This window comes from Mesocricetus auratus, unplaced genomic scaffold (assembly GCF_017639785.1).
Source record: "Mesocricetus auratus isolate SY011 unplaced genomic scaffold, BCM_Maur_2.0 Super-Scaffold_100676, whole genome shotgun sequence".
NCBI lineage: Eukaryota > Metazoa > Chordata > Mammalia > Rodentia > Cricetidae > Mesocricetus > Mesocricetus auratus.
In genome coordinates, this window is record NW_024429266.1 from 178183554 (window position 1) to 178201367 (window position 17814).

A 17814-nucleotide genomic window follows, 5' to 3' on the forward strand; every position below is an offset into this window, starting at 1 on the left:
CTAAAAGGGACTGGGCTCCTGTCTCCTCCCACTTTATATTCCTCTCTCCACCCAGCCATATCACTTCTTGTCTGTCTGTACAGAGCTCCAGAGAACTCTGGTTAACCAGTGGCTAGCTCTGCCCTCTGAACTTCAGGCAGGCTTTATTTGTTAGAGCACAAGCAAAATATCACTACATTCCCCCTTTTCTGTCTAAAATAAAAATGGTTATAACTAATATAAGAGAAACTATATACAATAAGTACAATAACTATACAATATATATGTCTAGTCTCTTAGCAACTGACAAATTCAGAGGAAATATTCAATTATCTATCCTATCTTGGTGAGTCCAAAAGGTTGTACCTAATTCTCTTTCTATCTTAACTTACATTACCAACCCCAAACTATCTTTTTATGTCTCTCAACCTTATACATTTCATATTCCTTTAGTGAATTTCTTTTCTGAATCTGGTAACAGGAACATGCTGTACTGTCCCCCTTGGGCTCCTGAAGGATAAGGCTTCTGTCCCAGCTGATCGTGTGGAGGTTTGCTCGGCTCTCCCTCCTCCTGCCTTGCTATCTAGTGCCTCTGAGGCATCAAGTTTAGAGGCTGACAGGAAGGTGACAAGGGTGTGTTTCAAGCGTGGGTACAGCCAGCGGGTCAGGTGCAGGCTCCAGGACAGGAGTGAGGCGAGCAGCCTGCTCGTGGGTAGTACAGTAACTTGACCCTGCTCTGTAGTCAGCATCTATCCCATACCTGGGTCCAACTAGGCTGATTGTTGGCAGCAAGGGACTGAATCTTTACTGACACCACTGATGGACCAAACCGCGCCCCAGCTTCCCCGCTCCACCTAGCTCTTATCCTCCCCGGGCACCCTCAGAACAGGAAGCAGGAAAAGCACACACGAGTGGGAAAGGACAGAACGATGGCCCAGGTCTGGACAAGTACGGGAGTGGACGTGAGGGTGCTGCACAGCCTGCAGAGTGCTATAGGCAGGGCTGCTGGTCCTGTCTCCATAGCAGCGACTCTTCTCAGTTCCAGGACTCCTGGGTGGGGGCAGAGTCCTAGCCCATCTAGAGTTTGCAGTATTCTCCAACAGTGCCTCTCTGCTGTGGATGTAATGTGACCTACTGCTTCAAGCTCCTGCTGCCATGCCTTCTCTGCCATGATGGACTGTGTGCTGCAGCTATGAGCCCCCAAAGCCCTTTCTCAGGCATTTTATCAGAATGACAGGAAAGGTAGCCAGGACACCAGTGGCTGGAGCTAGCACTTTCTGCTCCCTGTGCATAAAGTGACACTAAACTCTGCAGGCACTGGCAGAGGGGTCTCCTTCATGGTCCTCTGCCAAATCTTGCTCTTGTCCTTTCCCAGGACATCATGCAGCCGTAGGCAACTTGCGAAACATCTTATTCCCTCAACTCTGTCAGATGCTAAAGTTCTCTCACCCTGGCTGCCCGCTGCTGGTGTTGTGCTGTGCTGGGGCCGAACTCCAGCGCATGCCTGCTGTAGGGATCGCCACATCCGGGGCCATTATCATTTTCTGTCCCACAGACCACCTGGCTCACGTCTCCACATGCTTGTTCTGAGCTTGAAGCCGTCCTCCGTGCCCTACTACGCTTCCTACAGTCAGGTGTCCATGTTGCAGCCTGCAGTTGTGGTCCTGAGGCTTACAAAGATGGAGCGATGGCTCCTATCAAGAGCTGAAGGGAAGCTGACTCCTGGCTACTTTAGAGCTGACAACATGAGCATGTTCTGGATGTTGGAGGGGCACAGAAGCAAAACAATGACTGCTCTCCTCTGGGCCCAGATTCCCCAGAGATCAAAGCTGAAGTGGAGCCTATGTGTGCCCACTTCATGGGGGGGGGAGCGTGCACACTTCATGGCGGGGGGGAGCATGGCCCCAGGGGAACAGCTCAGAGTGCAGAGATAGGGGAATGTGTTGTGTTCGCACACCACACAGTATCTTTGGCAGAGCTCTCTGAAGTGTTTGACTAGTTTGCGCGAGGGGGTGGAATTTCTTATTGGTCTCTGTGTCCCCCCCAGATTGAAATGTACACAGAGGTGTAAAAGCTGTGAGGTAGCACCTGCTACAGCCCAGATGTATGTCACCAGAAAGGGTCTGCTTGTGTCATGCCACAGCAAGAGCCTTGGTGTGTGCTGATGGCTGTGCAGCCTTCGGTCAGAGGCCATGGTCAGAATCAGGAACAACCACCGAACCATTTAATAGGCAGGGTACGTCACAGGTCACATGTCTGGTACTGCTTCAGGAATGCACACGTATTAGTTTTCATCTTACTTAGCCCTTACACAGTCTCCCAGGGAGGAGGGATGAGAGAGCTACCTGGTTATGGCTGAGGGAACAAGCTCAGAGAAGCATAGAAGTTTTATCAAAGATACGGAGACAGGGCATATTCTTGAACCCACATCCCAAGCTGTCCTCCACGCCTTGGGCCTAGGACCTGCAGTCACAGGAGAGGACTTAGGGAAATGGGACCCGGATGGTCAGAGGTGGGAACACCCAAGGCAGTGTGCCATCTGCGCAGCAGGGCCCGTGAGCCACTTCATGATCAGAAACAGAAGAATGCTGAATGGGCACCGTGGCTGAGCTGGAGGAAGGGGTAAGGCTATGGTGAGGTATAGTGACAGGGGAGTTCCAGACATGGTCACTTTGGCTGACTTACTTCTGGCTAGTTGGCCAGCCTGAAACTCATCCATTTCAAAGGTCTTCTCAGGCTCACCTCTGCCAGGCAGCCCTCCATGCCCACCCCAGTCTGAAGGTCTCTGTGGCTCTGAAGGCAGTGGGTGTGGTCTGCTCCTCCAATTTCAATTCCTTTCAGGCCAGGAGAACTCCTCAGTGTGGCTCCACAGAGCCGGGAAACCCTCTGGGCAGGAGAGATCCTTCCAGTAGACTTGCAGCCTGACTTCCAGGACCTGCCCTCACACCACCTGGCCTGACGTGGGAATCAAGGAGCTTTCAAGGGCTGTCTGCAAGGAGACAGTGAGTCACTTGCTCTGTCTGGCTGCGAGGCACTCGCTTTACCGAGTTGATTAGGTCTGTAATTAGAAGGTGCTTGCTGTCTTGCTTGAATGGAGGAGAAGGGGTGAGGAATGGAAAAGCCAGCTGGGCACAGCCTATTCCCCATGCATATGGGGACTGCAGTGTGGCCTAGGCTGACATCTTTTGGACTAGGGGCAGACGCAAAGGTGAGCCTCAGAAGTCGGCCCAGTCCAGGGCTATCCTAGACTCCCTCTGGCTGGCCTGTGGGCTTCTTGGGCCCTCAGCAATGGCTGCAGCCTCACAGGGGTCTGAGTACAGCTAGGAACTGTACCTGGAAACCTTCAGGAAATGCCTGTGCCAAGCTTGTGCCAAGATGGTGTAAAAACTGAGCAAGATGGCTTTGAAAAGCCCCGGGCTGTGCTAGTTGTAGCCACAGTGACAGGAATGTCATCTAGCTGGCCCAAGGCACTGGTGGCTGGAATCTGCAAGGGGCAGAGTCCCTGGCCTTCTGTTTATCTGCACAAGAGTCACCCTTGTATCTTGATCAGAGACAGATTCAACCCACGGGCCAGGTCTGGAACAAGATTTTGTATTTTAACAAGGCCAGGTGCTCTTGCTGCTACGAGGGACTCCGTTTGGCATTATGGAGGTTCCATGCAGGGTGGGCTCACCGTGTGATTGGTGTGCAGGTGGCCCCCACTAGTGGCACCTGTGGTGCAGGTGATGGGGCTTAGGGCAGGCATCCCAACAGGGGCTCTTGGGCTTCCTGGCAGATGTCAGAAGCACACTTGCTCTGAGCAGAGGCTCCCAGAGGTTGAGGGTCCCAACTCAGGCCTGTCTCCTTCTGCATTTACTGCCAGTTGTCTCTGCATCCTGGCCTCCTTCACTTGTCTGTGGGACCTGCGACTTTGACGACCTCTGTGTGAGCATTTATGGAAGAGTGGTATGACAATACAGAATAGATGAGATGATTTGGTGCCACCATTTACTGTCATTTACAAAGCTGAGTATTAGCTTTTGCGATGTGTTTCCTCCAAGTGATTCCTGCAGATTTCAGATTCCCAGGGCGGGATGTCTCAGCCTTTTGGGAACCGTGGATGCCCTAGGGATTCCTACCACTTCCTCAAACTTCTCTCTTTGAAGGCAGCAAGTCTCATTGCCCCCTCTGTACCACAGGAATCACAGTATATGGAGACCCAGGCAGCTATGCCCCCGGCTCTGGTTCTCTCAGAGGCTGAATATAGCAGCCTTGCCATAGACACTCAGCAGGGGCCATGTGGGTTAGTGGGAAGGTAAAAGCTTATGCCACCCTCATCTCTACCCTCAATAACACCTCGTGCCCAGAGCCCCTGCTGCTTCTGTAGAGCTAAAACTCCAGCGGCGTGGGCTATGGAGGTGCTATTGGCCACGGCTACCACCTGCCAGGCTCCTTTGGATCATTCAGAACTGCGTGAACTTGAGGTCCACCCAGACCTCCGTGAGACCCTGAGGCCTGCGGGGCCACTGCAGGTGACAAGAACCCACCAGTGTTGATTGTACAGATGGTCTCTGAGTACCATGCTGGGCCCACGGAAGGACACAAAAAGCCAACGTCCGTGTATCCTGGCCTCATGGGGAAAGAAGGCAGGAAGACTTCCTGGAGAAGGAGCCCTCAGGCTGCACTCAGAGATCTTAGGGTTTCTTTACTTGCATGCTACCTCTGTTAGTCTCAGTTCTGTGATCTGAAAACTGAAGGTTTTTCTCGTCGGGTCCGCAGACTCGACCCCGGGATCCCTGGCAAACTTACTGGGGCACAACATTAAGCCTGCCCCCGTGTTTCTGATGCAACAGAGCCAGGCTGGGCCTGAAGATAATATGCACCTAACATGTGTGAGGTACCCCAGGCATAGGGCAGCTGACTATCTGACTTTAAGGGGTGCAGTCTAGTGTGGGCTCCTCCCCCTTGTCCCGGGGTTTTGCTTGAGTTCCTGCACTTGTGTGTGGCAAAGGATTTTTTTCTTCAAGAATTCCAAGGAAACCTTAGGTTTCTTTGTCAGGGAAGCTGGGGAAGCTGGGTCATTGTCTACTTCTTACTGCCTCTTGGGAGAGATCATTGCTGTACAGTGGTGTGTGTGTGTGTGTGTGTGTGTGTGTCGGGGGTAGCTCTCTGTAAAGTCAATGATTTAATGAAAGTCAAGTAGTCATGGTTATTATCTGTTTTTCATAATGGAGAAACTGAGGCAAGTGTGGTTCTGCGGTGTGGTGGGTTTGCATTGCTGGCCCTGAGCCCTGTGTTTGGACTATGCAAGGGTCACAGAGTCGGGGAAAATGTGCTCTCTGAACAGCTCCCTCTCAGTGTGAGGCTCCCGTGAGCAAAGGAGGGCTTTGGGCCTGGCCTGTGTGGTGGCTGCTGTGCTGGAGTGGAACTACACCCCCAAACTCCGCAAGTTCTGCCTGTTGTTTCCATTATGGTTGGATGGTCTGGTTCCTCAGTCTGCCCGCAGCTGCCAGTGCCTTGCGCCCACCTGCTCCCCAGGAATGGGAGAAGAGGCTAGCACTATGGATAGCGCCATCTAGTGGACATGGGCAGCTGGGAGATTTGCCATTGCCTCAGCAGAGACTTAGCTGCATGTGGGTAGGGAAGCTCGTAAGGCCGGCCATCCACAGTAAGCAGTCCTAGGACACAGCACTCTCACCAGGATGCTGCCCTGCCTGCTTCAGTGTCTGATTTCACACGTCCAAAAGCAAGTTACAGATGCTGCCCCAGACCCTGTCTGTTGCTCTGTGTTATGGTGGTAAGAGGCTCAGGCTTGGCAGTTCTTTGCAATATCCAAGGTCAGTTCCATTCCCCTCCTCTCTGCTGCTGCTTGACCAGACAAGCCCTCCTAGTGTTCCAGCAAAACCAGACAATTAGCTCCCCAGGGCCTCTCTTGCCCTGTCCCTTAGCTCCCCTCTCAGAGGAGATTCCCCCTCTCACAGCTGCACGGCAGTACGTGGTACCCTGGCCCTGCAGCACACACGAATTAGCCCAGTCCTAGACCACTGTCCCTACCAATCCATTAACCCCCACACGCATCAGCCTCAGGAGTTGACATCTGCTGCCCTAAGGATACTCCTTGGTTACCTCAGGAGTTGCACAGCTAATGACCAACAGTCAGTCTACACCCATCATTCACACTACGTCACTCAGGCTGTTTTGACCACAGGCTCCCTGTACTTGCTCTAGAGTTTCGTCTCCTCCTAGATATAACCTCAGGAGGCCCATGATTAGGACACAGGGAATCTACACTGAGTCAGGGTCCCTGGAGTGAGATCTGGTGTGCACAAGGGAGGTGTTAAAGAAATTCTCTTCACAGCTGCAGTGCCTGGGGGATCGCCAAGCGGCCCAACAACCTCTCCTGGGGGCTTCCAGTCTGCCTTGCATGCACATAGACTCGGTAGATGTGCACAGGCTGCCACCCACCTAAAACAGCTCTCACCCTTGTTCCTCCTTCCCAGGAAGCTATGCCCCAGACATCCGTGGTCTTCTCCAGCATCCTCGGGCCCAACTGTAACAGGCAGGTGCAGCCCGGCATGGGGGACAGAGGAGGCGGGGCCAGCAGCGGCTCCAGGGACCTCATTTTCCAAGATGGACGCCTGACTTCTGGATCCTTGGAGGCCCTGATGGAGCACCTGGTTCCAACGGTGGACTATTATCCCGATGTGAGTAGCTTGGATCTGGGGGAGCCGAGTGGCAAGTGACAGGGAGGGGTACCCTGGGCTCCAAGGAAGGCTGCTGCTGGGAGGAGAGGGAGGCCCAGATGGGGCTGTAGAGTTGGAGAGGGCAGCAGGGGATGGATGGGCAGCAGGACTAAACCTGCCTCCCGGACCTACATCACCTACTCTGCAATGAGAGTCCTGGCTTCCCTGCTGCCCCCCAAGCAGGGGAAAATAAGGGAGGACACATAGGAGACAGAGACATACAAAGGGCCAACCCCGGGAGAAGAGAGTTTGAAGGACAAGGTCAGCATGGGGGTCATGTGACCTGTTAGCCCAGACTACTTCCTAGAGCCCATCCCTGAGCCAAAACATGAGTTCTAAAGGAAGAAGACCCACCCTTCTCTGAGGCATGTGAACGCCAAAGCCCTTTCCCTGCTCATCAATAGTTCAAAGCCTTCTTCCTCACCATTTTGAGGTGACATCGGGCATTCTGGGAACAGAGAAGACAGTATCTCATCATGTTTACTTTCCTTCCACCCCCGATGGTTGACATCTCTTAGCAAGAGGGGCTCTGCAGGCTAGTCCCAGCTGAGCAGCCCCATCCATCTCAGCAGCCCCTGTCTGTCTGTTCCAGGGCAGACATCAGGTTCCTGGTGGTTAGACACAGGGTAGGTGGGATGGCTGTTCCCTCACTGCCTCTTTTTTCTTTTGGTATTTTTGTTGCTGTTCTTTGTTTTTGGTCTTTTGAGACAGAGTCTCAGTATGTGGGTCTGGCTATCCTGGAACTCACTCTGTAGACCAGACTGGCCTCAAATCCACAGAGATCTATCTGCTTCTACCTCCTGAGTGCCAGGATTAAAGGCATGCGCCACTATACAAAGCTACCTATTTAAAAATGTTTACATATGTGGATAGTTTACCTGAGTGTGTGTCTGTAACTCCTGGTACTGGAGTTCGAGACAATTACAAGCTACCATGTGGTTGCTGGAAATTGAACCCGGGTCCTCTGGAAGAGCAGCCAATGCTCTTAACTGCTGAGAGATCACTCCAGCCCCTCTAGTTGCCTCTGAAGGGCAGTGCTTGGGCCAGCTTGACTTCTCCACCTGCAAGGCCATCTCCATCCTCCCTGGGCTCTGTGCAAATTTTCCCTGTCCTTCCTTCCATCTGTCTTGGAAACCCTGTCAGAGACTAGTTAGGGCTGATGGTGGTGCTGGTGGTACAGAAATTGCTGCTGAGGGACCAGGACAGAGCTGGGAGGAAGAATTCTAGGTCCTGAAGAAACCCAGGGCAGGGCCACAGTCCCTCAACCCTGTCTCTGCTATGGAGCCATGATCTTGCACCAAACCAAGGGAAGATCCCCACATGTGCTATCACAGAGGATCTCAGCACACTATTACCCCATTCTCAGGACACCGCGCCCTGGGATGCCCACCCTACCGTTCCCAGGAAGTGGGTAGCAGGTCAGGAAGCAGAGGGGGAAGTCCCACGGTGCATTAGCTCCTCTTTAGATCTGATCTTCTGTCTCCAGGTACATGCTGAACACACACATACCCTGAAAACACACCAGCAGTTCCCCACTCCTTGGAGATGGCTAGGAGGCCCTGGTGTGACCATAATATGCTTTCCTTACATGTCTGAGTCATCTGCTTGTAAGCTGGAACCTGAGAGTCTCACCTGTTGGGTGGGATGCCTGGGCAGTCACAAGAAGTTTGCAGGGTCGGAGTAACACCCATGGTCCCAGCAAGAGCTACCTCTAGTAGCCTTGCATCCTTCCATGGCCTGAGCATGTACTGCTTCAGGCTACATGTATGCCCTGCTGACCTCGGGCTAGAGCAGGTAAACTCACATCTTATGGGCTTGGAGTTGGGGCCTAAGGACCTATGCAGCCCAGCCTACAGCCGTCAAATGGGGATGGACCAAGGTCCAAGTAGGGTAGAGTCCCACAGAGGATCCCAACCCACCTGTCCATAGGCAGGAAGGAGCCTATGAAGATCCTGTAGCAACTGACCCATGGGACATAAGCTATGAGAACCATTGGCCACAGGCTGTGTCACCCAGACCTTTCAATCTGGCTTAGCCCAGACATCATGAACCTGGAGGACCCCTCTCATGGGGCGGGACAGAGGGTGGTGGAGAATTCCAGCAGAGCTGAGTCTCCTAGGTGTATACACACAGCAGTAGAAAAGACAGGGTTGTTCAAGATAAAGGAAACCATGTGAGCAAAGGCATGGGGAGATGGCCTGGGAGAAGCCAGGCCAAGTGCAACTGTGCATACGTGTGGAAGCCGTCTGATCATCACTCACCCCTGCTTCCTTCAGAGGACATACATCTTCACGTTTCTCCTGAGTTCTCGAGTCTTCATGCCCCCTCATGACCTCCTGGCTCGAGTAGGGCAGATCTGCGTGGAGCAGAGGCAACAGCTAGAGGCCGGGCCTGAGAAGGTAAGCCACTGAAGGATGATGACCCTTTGTCTCCTAGCCTGGGGAGAGGCAGCAGATAGAGACAGTGGGCGGGGCACGGTATGGGCCAGCCTGGAGGCCCAGTGTGGGCAGAGCAGCGTGGTCCTGCTGCAGCCCTGAGGAATGGCCCCTCATGCCCAAAGGTGTAACCTAGAACTAAGCACCTCTCTAAGCTGCTGGGACTAATGGCTGATACAGTGCTCACACCCTTCTGGGGTGGGCTCCATAGACAGCTGGCCTCCTGGTCAGTGCCCGGTTCTATGAAATGAGGTCTTATAGGGAAAACATCAGAGGGGTCTTAGTCACTGCCATCAAGTGGCTGTGTCCTCAGGATAGCAACTGCCCACATGGGAGCATGCAGTAGTTTCAATAGGACTCCATGGGAGCATGCAGTATCACAATAGGACTCCATGGGAGCATGCAGTAGTTTCAATAGGACTCTTTGGACCTTCTGGATTGAGCCATTGATTAGGAAGCCACCGTCACTCTGACGCCCTGGTGCCTGGGCCCATTCAGGGTCTGGTATAGCAGAAAGGGTGGTGCAATTGTGCAGGAGCTGGCAGGTCTGCAGCAGAGACAAGCCTGATTCATGCTCTGTGGCCCGGCCCTCTCCTACTGGAGGTTTGTGGAGGGAGCCCATGAATACCCTGTACACCCTGCCAGTCTTGTCAGAGTTGACAGCCTGGTAAGTCCAGCCTAGAATATCTGCTGGACCAGTGTCCACAACAGTACCAGGCCAGGATGAGCTGGGTAAAGCCTCATGGGCCTGCAGGCTGGGTCTGAGGAGAATGAGGCCTAATAGCAATAGGGGTCTTGAAGCCAATACCGTGGCTTGTTTTGGGAAGTGATGATGATAAGCAACAAGGCCTGGGAGTAGCCATGACAGTGCCAGGGGGCTTTGGCCTGTGTGGGCACTCTCTGGTCTCCTCCTTGGGGCAGAGGTTACACAGGCATTTTGAACAGATGAAACAGCCTTGTCCAGCACACCAGCACCACCCTCTGCCCAGCTCAGTGTTGGATGTAGTGTCCCCCTTGGCTTCCTCCTCAGGGCTGAACCTCCTCCCAGTACTTTGGGAAAGAGGGGCAGAACAGTTTTATATCTAATGTGATTCTTCTTAGTTGTGTGCAGTGGGTTTTTTTTGGGGGGGGTAATGTTGAGCTATAGCAAGTAGAACTACTTTTCTGTCATGGTAGTGGTGCGTGCGTGTGCGTGTGTGCGTGCGTGTATGTGTGTTTTAAGGTTAATTTAAGTGAGAAGGCCCACTTCAGAGAAATAAGAAACGAATGAGAGCCACATATTGTAGTATAGCTCTGGCAAAGCCTTGGATGCACACAGGGGCTTTGTGCCCAGCACAGGCCTTGGGGAGGGGCATGACCCTAGGGCAAAGTGTAACTTGTACCATTGCCACCCATGGTTCCCTCTGACTTGGGAGTCTTACCTATCCCTCGCTGCCCCAGGCCAAGCTGAAGTCCTTCTCCACCAAGATTGTGCAGCTGTTGAAGGAGTGGACAGAGGCCTTCCCTTACGACTTCCAGGATGAAAAGGCCATGGCTGAGCTGAAGGCCATCGCACACCGTGTCACTCAGTGTGATGAGGTGAGGTCCTCCCTTGGCCCTTTGCCAGGCTTCTTGGGTATTTTTGGTGGTGGCGGGGCAGCTTGTACAGGAGTATCCTCATATCCCTGTGGCCTCCGAGAGGGTAGCACCCTCAGACAATAGCTTAGCAGGCCAGCAATAGGCTAGATGGAGCCGCATTATCCCACAGCTGTCTGGCTCCCTGTCCTTCAGCACCCTCATGCCTGGGTGGGAATCTATGAGCAGTTATAGGAACCGGTCTGCTCTTCCTGGCTCCCAGATGTGTCTTGGCCTTGGTAGAGACAGAGCTGAGGAGTTGTATGGCCTCTCCCCCAGATGGAGAACCCCTTGCTTAGCAGCATCTGTTTGCTGGGTAGAGAAACCTGGGGAGAGACTCCAGAGAAGTCAGTGAGCCTAGGACACCCCACTTAGGGACAAAACCCTCCTGGGTTCCTCCGGCTATGGAGGCAGGGAGCAACAGCTGTGCGGGCAACCTCTGGGAAAATTGCTTTCAGAGCCACAAACCAAGCCCTAGCCCTATCTTCTGCCTCTCCCCTAGCAGGACAGCCCACTAAGTCCCTGGGAGTCACTCTGTAGCCCACATTGTCACCAAGGGTCTAAGGCATATGCAGACTTTGTTAGGAGGATGACGTCAGACAACCCTTGAAGTGAGATGAGGCTCTCTGTGGTGGAAGTGGTGGTGTTGGCGGTGGCCATGCTGCCAGTGCCCTTCAGCACCTTGATGAAGCCCTCACCCCCACAGGAGAACGGCACAGTGAAGAAAGCCATTGCCCAAATGATACAAAGCTTGCTGCTGTCCCTGGCTGCCCGAAGCCAGCTCCAAGAGCTTCGAGAGAAGCTCCGGTCACCGGTTGTGGACAAAGGGCCTATCCTTAAGGCCAAGCCACCAGCCGCCCAGAAAGACATCCTGGGTGTGTGCAGTGACCCCTTGGTGCTGGCCCAGCAGCTGACCCACGTTGAACTGGTCAGTGCTGCTGCATGTTCTGCTGCATGGTATAGCATGGGGCTGGGCCACACTTGCATTGCTAAGCCACTGGGTGCTGCAAGGACACCTCCCTGCTGGTCAGTCTGGGCTGTGATACTACCGCCATAGTCTAGCTGTATATCCACTAGAGTAATGGGTATTTCTATGCCTGGTGTTGGGTCTGTAAGAATGTGGCATCCTTGTATGGGGGTGGGGGGAGGAGACAGTAACACTGGCCTGTGGTGGCCCCAGGATACAAGAGAGGCCTGCGAGGAGATAGTTTCTGTCCTGTGGTCTCTTTCACACTCCCTTGAAGCTCTGACCCCTCTCCTTGGTGTCTCCTGCTGAAGGAGAGGGTCAACAGCATCCGCCCTGAGGACCTGATGCAGATCATCAGCCACATGGACTCCTTGGACAATCACAGGGTGAGTGGGCACACTCTGGGAACCATGGCTGGTGGTTGGCCTAGCTAAGCCTGCACCTGCATCCCCGCCACACACACACACACACACACACACACACACACACACACACACACAGGTTGGGTGTAGGTCTCACTTAGTATGTGGTATGCACTTTGCCTACTGAATCATGCCACCCAGTAGGTGTGGCTGTGGCCTCCCAGGGATTTGTCATGGGGACTAGTGATGACTACAGAGCAGCGTGTCATTGGACTGGTGGGTCAACCTGTCAGAACAGCTAAGGAGTATGCAGGCACGGTCCAGGTCATGCCTTGGCCTTGAGACGTCACCAGCCAAAGTGACTGACTTGTCCAGGCCATGTCCCCAGGGCTCCCTGTGACATGCTTTGTCCCCCCAGTGCCGAGGAGACATGACTAAGACCTACAGTCTAGAGGCCTATGACAACTGGTTCAACTGCTTGAGTATGCTGGTGGCCACAGAGGTGTGCCGGGTAAGTCTCTACTGTAGCAGAGCTGGGTAAGATGGCCCCTCCCACCGTCTCTGCAAGGCTGACTCCTGCCCTAGAATGCACATGGTGCCCAGGGTCAGGACCTCAGCCTGCCCCTTCCAGCAGAAACACATACACAACAGTGATTCTTTTACACAACAAAAATGACCCAATCCCTGGAGTGTTCTGCCTGTACCCAGAACTACTAAGCCAATTAGAGTGGGTTTCATCTTCCTCAGCCTTTGAGGCAGGTGACTTCATTCCTTTTGTGGATGAGGATGAAGCAGTGCTAAGACATAGATCTAGCCTCTGGAGATGCAGCCTTAAGTCTGGGACAGCTAAGTCCGATGCAGTCCCCGCATCTCTGCCCAGTGGTCCCTTGGTGGCTCCACACCGATGCAGACTCGCTGTTCCCAGGTGGTAAAGAAGAAACACCGGACCCGCATGCTGGAGTTCTTCATTGACGTGGCCCGAGAGTGCTTCAACATCGGGAACTTCAACTCCATGATGGCCATCATATGTAAGTGTCCAGGTACAGGGGGCTCGCTTGTGTCACCTGCTTCTCCGTGCCCTGACCTCTGCCCACTGTCCCTCCAGCTGGCATGAACCTCAGTCCAGTGGCGCGGCTGAAGAAAACCTGGTCCAAAGTCAAGACAGCCAAGTTTGATGTCTTGGAGGTACTGGCATCTCATCCCTCTCTCATGCTGTGTTGTCCAGAGGGTCCTCAGCAGCAGGGGGTGACATCTTTCCTGGGACTGGCCTTGGTGCGGGTGGGCACTTGAACTCTCCTTGGCCTCATTGCTTTGGGTGGAGTCAAAACCTAAAGTGAGCACCAGAGAGTGATAGAGTTTGAACCAAGTGACACTGGCCACTGAGTAGTCAGCCTCTCCTGACTCTGGGCCATCTGGGTCCCCAGAGGCTGGCAGACAAGCCACCTGAAGCTCTCCACGGGTGGATTTGGTCACAGACTACTTGGTGTTTAGAAAGCCCCCGTCCTTGTGCCTTGTGGGGCGGCGAGGGCTGAGTGGTGTCCATTTGTGTTGGGGAGCAAAGACTTTAAAGCAGTGGGGATGAACCTTCCTAAGGCTGCGACCTTCAGTACAGTTCCTCGTGCTGCGGTGACCCCCAACCATTAAATTATTCCCGTTGCTACTTCATAACTGTAATTTTGCTACTGTTATGAATTGTAATGTAAATGTCTGTATTTTTTGATGGTCTTATGCAACCCTGTGGAAGGGTCATTTAGTTCCCTATAATGATTGTGACCCGCAGATTGGGAAACACTGCTCTAACGGCAGGAACCAGCTGGGCACGCGGGGTTGTGACACTCCTGTGTAGCCATCCAAGGCCTGGCGGGCTGAGGGCCTCTGGCCGCTCTACCGCATGACTCCTGGCTCCCAGGACCATGCCTCCTCCGCTTGTCTCATACTCTACAGAGGGGCAGCCTGCACAGGTTTGAGAGACTCAATCTGTTTTCCCTGTGCCGGCAGCATCACATGGACCCCTCCAGCAACTTCTGCAACTACCGTACAGCCCTGCAGGGGGCGACACAGAGGTCCCAGACAGCCAACAGCAGTCGTGAGAAGATTGTCATCCCTGTGTTCAACCTCTTTGTGAAGGACATCTACTTTCTGCACAAAATCCACACCAACCACCTGCCCAATGGGCATATTAACTTCAAAGTGAGCCCAGCCCCTTGAGGTCCCAGCATGGGTGGGGCAGGCAGAGCCTTCCTGTGCTACTACAGCTACCAGACAGTGGCTTTGTAGCAGGGGCTGGTGTCCAGGCCTTGCCTGAGGTCTAGAAGGTCCTTCAGGGCTGGATGTGCCAGGTGGGTCAAGGCTGCTCTTCAGCCTTAAGGTGTGAGGAGTAGCTCCTGTCTTCCCGGTGGGGGGGGCAGCAGATCACGTAACTTGTTGCCACAGGGCCTGTATTTATCCAGGATCCTGGTACCTGACTCCACTAAGGAGGAGAGGAGCAGCCATCCTTAGGGACTTGGGGGTGAAGAGGGATTTAGATAAAGGACTTGAGCAAAATTCCAGAGAGAGTGGGGAACCAGCCTGGTGGGCTGAGGGTACGTGGACAAGGGTGGGGAGCAGAACAGAGGCACCTGGGGAAGTGTAAGGTACGTTAAGTAGGGCACTTGGGTCCTGTGCACTCATACCGATGCCATGGTAAGGAAGACAGTAGCTTGTCCTGCTGGTACCTCTGTGCTGGGTGTGTTTGGAGCCTTCTAGGTCTCCATGCAGGAGAGGCATAGGCTCTGCTGTAGCCTGATTGTCTGTGCAGAGTGGTCTCAGGGATGTCTGCAATCTCTGAAGCTGTACAAGCTGCCATGATGTCAGTCAGGCTGGCACTGCCATCTTCTTCCTGCCGGAACTAATAACAAAAGCAAGAGACAGACATAGGAGTCACATCTCTGGCTCTGATAGTTGGCTTTAAGTTCATTCAGGGGCTATATAGAACATCCTGTTGGTGTTTTTGTCCCTTCAGAAATTTTGGGAAATTTCCAGACAGATCCATGAGTTTATGACATGGACACAGGTAGAGTGTCCCTTTGAGAAGGACAAGAAGATTCAGAGTTACCTGCTCACGGCACCCATCTACAGCGAGGAAGGTAGGAGTATCTCTTTGATAGCATACCCGCCTCCCTGGGAGCACAGAAATTATTCTCATACCCACCCAGGCCTATTGACCTCTTAAGGTGGCCCTACGAGACAGTGAGGGTCCAGTTAGAGTTCCTAGTCCTCTTTTCCTGGGCCTCACTGTGACCCTGGAGGGGGGTAGCTTGTTATAACCCACCTGTGGGGATGCTGGCTCAGAGGGCTTTCCACTCCTCAGCTCTCTTCATCGCCTCCTTTGAAAGCGAAGGGCCTGAGAACCACATGGAGAAGGACAGCTGGAAGGCGCTCAGGTAGGACATGCCAGGTACATCCTGGAGGGAGAAGGTGGGTGTGGCAAGATCAGAGCCAGCCTTCCCATTGGACGGTTTGGTAGGATGCAGAAGACTGGGCTGCACTTGGGCTTTCTTCTCACAGAGATGTGGGCACCCTCTGCCTGCTCAGGGAGCCTGATGCAGCCCCCTCTGTCCATCCGCAGGACCACTCTCCTTAACAGAGCCTAAGGATGCAGCCTGGAGATGCCGGGGGAAACAACAAGTGAACCAAGCTCAAATGGTGACAGACACAGAATGCGAGAGGAGGAGGCCTCACTGGTTGGGGCCCATTTTGTATATAACTTTTATGAAAAAGAAAATGGTAATTATTCCATGCATCAGCCTATGGCACTTAAGAAGTTTTTTTTTTTTTTTTTGGTTGTTGTTATTTATTTTAAACAGGGCAGGGCCCTGTTTTGGGGAGGGGTGGGAAAGAGTATCATGGGAGATGGTAACCATGGTAACATCTTATTCTAATGAAATGTAGATTTTTATTTTCTACTTTTGATGATTAACATCCTATGAAAAATATTTAAAATAACCCAACCAAAACCAATGTGAGCCCTGCCTGCTCGGACGCCTCTCCAGCCAGTGTCTCTGATGTTGGGGTTAGTGCCTTAGAGGGTACTGGGGGTCCAGTCTTCCTGTTCCATTGTTGGAGCTGCAGCCAGCTCTGTCCTGTGCCGCAAGGAGCCCACCCTCAGCAGCCTGGGCCACCAGGTTCCCACAGGAAGGGCTGGAGTGGTCAGGAGGTCTTGTGCGCACACTTGTGGAAAGGAACCTTTACATACGGGCTTTCCAAAGTTTACATTTTCATTTTCCTTTATCAGGGATTTATGGGGTTGGGAGGGGCAAGGGGATGCCTGACAACATATTTTCTATGAGAATATGTTTGGCAAACTGTTCTTCAATTGTGTTTTAGAAGAGGGAAACATCTAAGACAGTATAGGGAGGGCATTGTCGGTCTTCTGGGCCGCACCTGAGCCGTGGTGCCGCAGTGACGGCGGGTGGCATCTGAAGCTGGTGTACAAAGGGAAGAAGAGCGGAATGGGTGAGTGGCAAGCAGGCAGCCTCCCTTCCCTCTGGCATGAGGGCCCCCATGGGTAACCTGAAACTCAGTTAGCCAGGGAGCCCCCCACGCTGGAGATCAAACTGTCCAACAGGGAGTGATGTATTTCTGATCCAAACAGGGGAGTGTGGTTCATCTTTCATGTCTGATTTCCTGGCCTGAACCCTGGGTCTTACTGATGATGGGTGGGATGGCTCTGTCCCTCACACAGCTGGAGATGTCTACACTGATTTGCTTGGCTTGGGTGGGAGTTGCTTGTCAAGAAGCCCAATGTGGAATGATCAGTCCCATTCCCAGAGGTCCTGAGGACAGCCTGGAGATGGCCAGTCAGGCCATAGGGAGGTGAGCTAGGTGGCCACCCTCAGCCTTGGGGAGCCGAGTAGTTACACTGTATTGTCACAGTGTGTTTGCACTTTTCAGACCTTCTAGCTAGTACAGATTGTATATTGATAGTACATATTGATTTGTTTATGTCTTTGAGATAAAGGCCGGACACTTGAGAATATATATTTGGAATATAATGTTAGAACATTTTCTGTACATGTGTTAAGAGCCTCAGTCCACGTGTGCTTCAGGGGTCACCGGTTCTAGTACCTTCTCGAGAAAGTGTCTACATTGCTATTTCATTGCCCCAATTTGATACACCCTTCATTTGATGTTTTGGTATTTGGAGCTGATCTCTGAGTATAAAAAGCTGTACCATATGCAGGATGTCAGTTGTGGTGTGACTGGATGTACTTGCATCAATAAAAGAACATGTTGCTCTTCTCCCTTGCCTGTGTCTGTGTGCTAAGGGGCCTGGAGTTGGGGTGGGGTGGGGGTACTGCAGGGACCTTCTATAGGCTTGCAATTGGGGGACTCCAGAAAGATTTTTAGCAGCTGAATCCATTGTGACAAATGGATTTTCAGGTGATTCATGTGAGATCAGAAAAGGATGTACAGGACAAGTGTTGAAGTCCTGCTTTTCTCCAAGAACATGCCCAAGGATGTAATGCATCATCATATAAGTTAGGGACTCTCATTAGTAATATTAGTCACAATCTTTTGTCTGTGGGACCACTGTGTCCTGCAGGCACCTGCCATACCTTCCTGTAAAGCACTCTGCCAGACACGGTTCAGATGGGACTTTTCGCTGTAGTGATTACACTGTAGGGCACTCAAAGCTTGGTCAGTTGACAGAGAAGAATCCGGGTCCTGAATGGGAAGCCAAACCCCTGTTTATC

At 52.8% G+C, this 17814-nt stretch overlaps 1 protein-coding gene across 3 annotated transcripts in view; it reads left to right on the forward strand.

The window, feature by feature from the left end:
* Rasgef1a (RasGEF domain family member 1A) overlaps positions 1-17359 on the forward strand; it is a 79778-nt gene extending 62419 nt beyond the window's left edge. For all 3 annotated transcript variants that reach the window (XM_040737663.1, XM_013110488.3, XM_013110490.3), the window contains exons 2-13: positions 6459-6662; positions 8978-9100; positions 10577-10714; positions 11457-11678; positions 12029-12103; positions 12498-12590; positions 13005-13107; positions 13185-13264; positions 14078-14269; positions 15081-15204; positions 15429-15501; positions 15687-17359. In XM_040737663.1, the coding sequence (XP_040593597.1) occupies positions 6465-6662; positions 8978-9100; positions 10577-10714; positions 11457-11678; positions 12029-12103; positions 12498-12590; positions 13005-13107; positions 13185-13264; positions 14078-14269; positions 15081-15204; positions 15429-15501; positions 15687-15711 (1446 nt within the window). In that variant the 5' untranslated portion in view covers positions 6459-6464 and the 3' untranslated portion in view covers positions 15712-17359. The remainder of the gene's footprint in view (positions 1-6458; positions 6663-8977; positions 9101-10576; positions 10715-11456; positions 11679-12028; positions 12104-12497; positions 12591-13004; positions 13108-13184; positions 13265-14077; positions 14270-15080; positions 15205-15428; positions 15502-15686) is intronic.
* The last annotated feature ends 455 nt before the right edge of the window (positions 17360-17814 follow it).